Source organism: Acinonyx jubatus, chromosome B3 (assembly GCF_027475565.1).
Source record: "Acinonyx jubatus isolate Ajub_Pintada_27869175 chromosome B3, VMU_Ajub_asm_v1.0, whole genome shotgun sequence".
In the NCBI taxonomy this organism is placed as follows: Eukaryota; Metazoa; Chordata; class Mammalia; order Carnivora; family Felidae; genus Acinonyx; species Acinonyx jubatus.
The window spans coordinates 58,493,396-58,500,488 of NC_069386.1; the positions used below are offsets into that span (position 1 = coordinate 58,493,396).

At 39.5% G+C, this 7,093-nt stretch overlaps 1 protein-coding gene across 6 annotated transcripts in view; it reads right to left on the reverse strand.

Annotated features, from left to right (window-relative positions):
• Positions 1 to 7,082, reverse strand: part of WDR76 (WD repeat domain 76) — a 62,134-nt gene extending 55,052 nt beyond the window's left edge. Inside the window, exons 1-3 of one of the 6 annotated variants that reach the window (XM_053224080.1) lie at positions 6,818 to 7,082; positions 5,307 to 5,412; positions 3,938 to 4,127 (exon numbers count right to left, since the gene is read on the reverse strand). In XM_053224080.1, the coding sequence (XP_053080055.1) occupies positions 3,938 to 4,127; positions 5,307 to 5,412; positions 6,818 to 6,926 (405 nt within the window). In that variant the 5' untranslated portion in view covers positions 6,927 to 7,082. The other 5 variants (XM_053224081.1, XM_053224078.1, XM_053224079.1 and 2 more) reach the window with 5 other exon arrangements.
• Positions 7,083 to 7,093: the final 11 nt, after the last annotated feature.

Consider the following 7,093-nt stretch of genomic DNA (forward strand, 5'->3'; position numbering starts at 1 on the left):
TTCAGCTCAGGTCATGATCTCACAGCTCATGAGTTCAAGCCCTGTGTCAAGCTCTCTGCTCTCATCACAGAGCCCGCTTTGGATCCTCTATCTCCCTGTCTCGCTGCCCCTCCCTCCCTCTCTCTCTTTTTCTCTCTCAAAATAAACAAATATTTAAAAAATTAATTTTTAGGGGCGCCTGGGTGGTTCAGTCAGTTAAGCATCCAACTTCAGCTCAGGTCATTGTCTCATGGTTCATGAATTCGAGCCCCACATCAGGTTCTGTGCTGACAGCTCAGAGCCTGGAGCCTGCTTTAGATTCTGTCTCTCTCTCTGACCCTGACCCACTCCTGCTCTGTCTCTGTCTCTTAAAAATAGTAAGTGTTAAAAAAAATTAATTTTTAGGAAAGACTGAACCCTAAAAACATTATGCTCAAAGAATCCAGACACAAGAAGCCATGTACTATATGATTCCATTTACATGAAATGTCCAGAATAAGCAAATATATAGACAAAGAAAGTAGATTAGCTGTTTCCAGGGCTGGGTTAGGGAGGTGGGGAAGTTGGTAGTCACTGTTAATTGGCAGGGGTTTCTTTTCATAGTGAAAAAAATATTCTGAAACTAGACAGTGGTAATGATTGTACAGTACTGTATATATACTAAAAACCACTGAACTGTATACTTTTAAATAGTTAATTTTATGTTATGTAAAATTTATTTCAATAAAAATATATGCTTGATGATAGAAACCAGATACGTGCATAGTCTCAAACCATCTCCCTCCAAATATTTAATAATTACGAAGGGAAAAATATTGTTTCCATTAGAGAATCCTGACAGATACCACCTTAGCCAAATGATCAAGGTCAACATCACCAGTAAAATATATCAACATCACAGACACCCTAATATGATGCACTGAGGAGGGCACATTCACTTCTGTGGTATCCTTCCCCAAAAATACAAAGCCTTAATATAATCTTGAGAAAATAGACACACTCAAATTGAGGAACATTACATAAAATGACTATTCAGTACTCTTTAAAGGTGCCAAAGGTTATGGGGCGCCTGGGTGGCTCAGTCAGTTAAGTATCTGACTTCAGCTCAGGTCATGATCTCAAGGTTCACGAGTCAGAGCCCTGCATCAGGCTCTGTGATGACAGCTCAGCACCTAGAGCCCACCTCAGATTCTGTGTCTCCCTCTCTTGCTGCCTCTCCCCCCCAACCCCCGCTCATACTCATTCTCTCTCAAAAATAAATAAAAATCATTTAAAAAAAAGTGCCAAGGTTATGAAAGACTAAGGAACTGTCACAGACTGGAGGAGACTACAGAAACACGGCTATTAAATGCATTGTGCAATCCTAAACTGGATACTGGAACAGAAGAAGGATATTAGGGAAAAAAAACAGTGAAATCCTAATCAAGTCTGTACTTTAGTTAATATTATTCTACCAAGGTTAATTTCTTTGTTTGATAAGTGTTCTATGGTTATGTATGGTATTAACACAATAGGAAGCTATGTGAAAGACACGTATATCAGAATTCTCTGTATTATTTTTGCAACTCTTCTGTAAGCCCAAAATGTTTTCAAAACTTAAAATAAAGCTAACTGTTAAGAAATTCTCTATCAAGTTAAAACATTTAATAAAAGTGCTGAGAGATAAAATTTTCCAAGTTTCCCAGAAAACAGAATAAAATTCTAGACTTATAGGCTAATACACTTGTCTGTGCTGTGAAAAAAGCCTCCCCTCATTTGGAGAAGAAATAAACTTGTAAATAAAATATTGTTTCTCAAGCATGGTACCACAAAACCTAGTCATTTTAACTCCAAAAAGATAACTAATGAAAAGGAAGAGAAAAGAATGAAATGTCGTATAAAAGATGTTAGATCTTTCAGTTTGTCCGAAGAAAATGTATGCTGGGCATTTATAACTCTACTTGACTAGCTTCAGTACTTACTTAGAAATGTTCTAATTTCTGACTCTATATCCTTAAATCAAATTAAAATCTCGATAGATGAATGGATAAAGATCGGGGGGGTGGGGGCGTACCTGGCTGGCTTAGCCAGCAGAACATGGCACTCTTGATCTCGGGGTTATAAGTTCGAGCTCTACAACGGGTGAGATTACTTAAAAAAATCTTTAAATCTTAATTAAAAAAAAAAAGGAAAAGAAGATGTGGTATATACATGAAATGGAGTATTATTCAGTCATAAAAAAGAATGAAATCATGGGGCACCTGGGTGGCTCAGTCAGTTAAGTGTCTGACCTCAGCTCAGGTCATGATCTCACAGTCTGTGAGTTCGAGCCCCATGTTGGGCTCTGTGCTGACAGCTCACAGCCTGGAGCCTGCTTCAGATTCTGGGACTCCTTCTCTCTCTGCCCCTCCGCCTCTCACGCTCGCGCGCTCTCTCTCTCTCTCTCTCTCTCTCTCTCTCAAAAATAAACATTAAAAAAAAATTTTTTTTAAAAAGAATGAAATCTTGCCATTTGCAGTAACATGGATGGAGCTAGTGAGTATAATGCTAAGTGAAGTCAGTCAGAGAAAGACACATACCATATGATTTCACTCACATGCAGAATTTAAAAAACAAAACAAATAAGCACAGAAAAAAAAGAGACAGATAAACCAAACAACAGATTCTTAACTATAAAGAACAAACAGATGGTTGCCAGAGGAGAGGTGGGTAGTGGGATAGGTAAAATAAGTGAAGGGGATTAAGAGTACACTTATGATGAGCACTGAGTAGTATACAGAATTGTTGAATCACTATATTGTACACCTGAAACTAATATAACATTGTATGGTAACTATATTGGAATTAAAATTAAAAACAAAAAAAAACACTTTAAAATAAATTAAAAAATAAAAATCTACTTTAGCCTCATATACTGAGAATCTTATAGTCAAAGAGGCCAAAGAAATAATCTAATCCATTGGTTCTCAAAATGCCAGTCTGAACCAATAGCATCTCTAGGAAACCGTGTTAGACATGCCAATTCCTTACCCCACTCCAAAACTTCTGAATCAGAAACTCTAGTGATGGAGCCCTGCAATGGAGTTTTAACAACTCTCCAGGCAATTCTGATATAGGCTAAAGGTTGAGAATCTCGGGCCTTATTGAATTCCCTCACTTAGAGGCAATTTGCTTACAATCACAAGGTGTCTTAGAAGCAGCCACGTCTAAAACTTAAGCTTTCAATCCCCAATCCAATGCACTAATGACTTAACCCATGAGTTCCCATCAAGGTCCTAGTTCTTATCTCTGAGACAACAAAGCATAAATTGAATTCCTATTTCAAAAGAACACCACCAAAATTAGCCTATCTTTCTCTACCATCACTTTCTGTCCCATCAACTTTTTGACATGTGGTATGGTTTCATCTTGTCTTGCACAAAATATGTTACTTTAAATGAAGTACAACACCCTGATAGGTAATAGAAGCCCCAAAATTAGACGCCTAATTTCTTAAACTGATTCAAACTATTATTTTAAATAGAACTAATAAGTTTTTTTTCCATGTATCTTCTCTACTCCATCATTTTTCCCCTTGTTGTATTTAGAGGAAATATTCAGCTATATTAATCAATTAATGTTAATTTTCCTGCCCTGATATCAAGGGTCACTCAAACGCCATACGTCCCACAGGCCAAGTTCTTCTGGCACATTGTGCGTAAATATGTAAAAATGAGCAAGACACCATAAAGCATGAGTAAACCCAAAAATATTTACAAAAAACTGAGAGGAAGAAAAAGGGAAACAGAATGAAAATTAAGTCAATCCTCTCCTGGACAAATCAAAACCAAGAGCAAAATTAACCAAGGAAGTAATCTGTTAAGCATTTAAAAAATAAAATTTCAATTAAATATGCATAGACCCTGGACTGTGTAAGCTTATCAGAACTTCAAAGTGTAAAATAAGAAAAACTTGAATAAGCTAGTAATTAAATTCTTACCAGGCCTAGTGTGGTATCTTCATCACTGTCTAGATTCTGAATGCTTTCCATATCAACACTGGGAATCACTGTATCTGAAGTGCTCTTGTGTTGTCGCTTGTTACTTTCAGTACAAACATCTAAGGATGATTTTTGCAAGGTGGATTCTGTCTTGGAGGATGTGGCTTCCATCTTTGGAGTTAAAATCCTCCTGCAAGTTTTCCTTATTTCAGTCTTCTTACATTTCTTACATACAAATTCATTGTTAGAATTCTTATTCAATAGGGATTTGGGGTGCTTAAATTGGTCTGACTTATAATTACTGAGTGAAAACGGGACAAGATACACCTTAGGTGTTTTTCCTAAAACTGTAGTCTGTACTGGTCTCAGAGATACACAAGTGATGTTTTGGTTTTCTTTATATTCATTCACCTATTTGGGTCAATAAAAGAAAGCAGAGCATTAAAACCCCAGATCCTATGCCTCCTCTTACAGATCTGTGTAAAATAAATCTAATTCTTAATTCCTGATGAAAATATAAATCCAAACTGTTAGCTTGTAAGGAAACTTTTTTCCCCACCATAATCTAAATACCCAATTCATAGCCTGAATTTAATTATTATACTGGGCGCATTTCTTACCCATGAGTCTGCAGACATAACAATATAATGACTACATTTATAACTGAGGAGACTATGGCAACTGTCAGTTTCTGAGTAACTGGAATTTCCAGAGTGAGAAGCCGGCATTAACTGCTTCAAAAGCAAGTGCAGGGTCCCTGATCCCACTCTGCCCCTATTTTGGGGGTTATTGGTAAAAACCTTCCTCAATACTGAAGGTCTAGTTTCCATAGAGGAAAATCAGGGCAGGTATCCTCAATTATCTTTTGAAGCAACACCCCCGAAAAACCCATTAGTTGAGAGATGCCCCAAGGAGCAATTTTGAAAATAGTTCTGGAGTGCGAAGGTGGAAGGTGCCAAATCCTCGTGTCCTCCCAGGCCTGTGCCCGGCAATCCCTCGCGAACACTGAGGCAGGAGTACAGCCGAGAACAACAGACGTTTCTCACCTTCACCTGGAGTCGCTGTCTGGAGCCCGCCTTTTCTTCGCTGGCTGAGCGCGACCCCATCTTTTCGCGGCTTAGCAGCGGGCGTCTTCCCGCCAAGATCTCGGCGGGAGGTGCTGGGAGGGGGTAGAGGAGGAGCAGCGGGGCGGGGACGGGAGCGGGGGCGGGCCCTGGCGGGCTGCGCAGACCAGCTCTGACGCCAGCTGGCCAATGGAGGGGACCCCGCACACGGGCATTACGGTGGTCTCTATACATGTCAAGCTCACCAGCCTCAATCAAAACTCAAATTCTTTAGGGATGCGATTGGACCGAATCCACATTTTTACCTTTGATCCCGGAATTTTTGATGCTGCTGATGCCAGTATCTCGCTTTGAAAAACAATGGCGCTTCTGCGCCACCTTGGAAAAACCACCTTGCCTGGCAATGGGAGCCTGGAAAAGATTCAGACGCACTTATGGATAGAGAGCGGGGAAAATCGAAATCAACATGCACCCTTTACCTGGGCTCCCTGGTTCTTTATAACCCCAACACGAGAAAATTATGCCATATGGCTACCATACTACCTTCTTCCTAGGAAGGGAAGTATTTTGATTTTTTTTCAAGAGTTGATAAACTGATTTAAATTTTACTTGATCATAAGCCCACCAATTAACTAAGATCCTAATAATGACCGTATAAAGCCCAAAGGCTTGGGAAAGGTTGTGAAATCATTTTTGTATCACAAAGTAACATAAATAAGATTTTAGTGCCCTGTAATTTTTAGTTACAGCCATATTAACCCCCGCCCCGGGTTGCCATGAGTCAAAACAATTGGTTTCCCATCAGATTTACTCTGGACAGCACGGTTTTGGAGCTGTTAAATTCAAAATATAAATTTCTATGTACTCTATTTTTAAGATCCTTATCTAGCCCAAAATTACTTCCCTGGTTGGTTACCTGGGCCCTCCATTGTTCCTGGCTCCAGATTTGCCCAATTTTATTTTCTCTCCCAGCCTAGACCCAATAACACAGGTGAAATAATTTGAGAACTAATCCTATTAACATTAACTTTAGGGACTTCCATGATGTAGTTCCTGCCAAACTTTCACCACTGCTTGACTCAAAACTTACTAATAAACTTTTCATAGTTTATACTTTCATAGTTTCCTTAGTAATAAAAATTATTCATACTTTTCATAGTGTTTGATATGTACCAAAATATCTCTGAATTTCAAGACTGTACATGCTGTGCCATCTCTCCCTACCACAGCATTTATAAAATCCTTTCTATGGTGAAATGTATTCTGACTTACAATCACCCAATATTTTTTACAAACCCAGCTAGTAAATTACTATTTGTTACGATTCTGTATGCACTGTAAGAATTCCCTAACAAAACTTAAACCTTTAGACAATGCTCCATACTCCTTAGGGAGCTAAGCACGGTAAACACATCAAGTACTTTATAAATACTTATGGACTTAAATACACTGTCTAGCCAGGAATGTTTTAATGGGCGGTCTTGAGAAATTGAAAAAACTGTTAAGCCTGAAAGTACACTGTTCTGACCTCAGACATCGCTCCAGGCCCCTTGGGGGATTTTTTTTTAATGGCAATGGCCTAAATCACCACCACCTGCCCTCGCGCGACCAAAAAATATCCCACCACAACTCACTCGGCTTCATCGACTGAGCTAATCAAGTGCTATTAGCAGGGCTTCTATGCTCCTTAAACTCCAATTCTGAATTGTCAACAATATGGTCAAACTGCCCTTCACTATCTGCTCAACTTCTTATTGATCACTATCCCATTTTCCTCAGCTTCAAACCAACTTAAGAGGGACCCCTTAATTCGGACCTTCCTCGCCACAGGAGTTTAACAGCAAAGCCCAACGGGAAGCAATTTCCCGCCAGAAGTTCCGTCCAAACACTGCGAGACTAAGGAAGCTAGAGAAGCCTGTGAACATGCGCAATAACAGACTCGGCCTTCTAGTGGGAGACGCCCACAATCCCACAGTCCTCTAGTCGCGTATTTCCGGTTTTTCTAACTCCGCTGTAAGTTGCGTTTTTATCTGTCGCACAGCCGTGTCCAGCGCCTCTAGGAGAAGTGGGCTTTTCTGGTCGTTGACGTTGT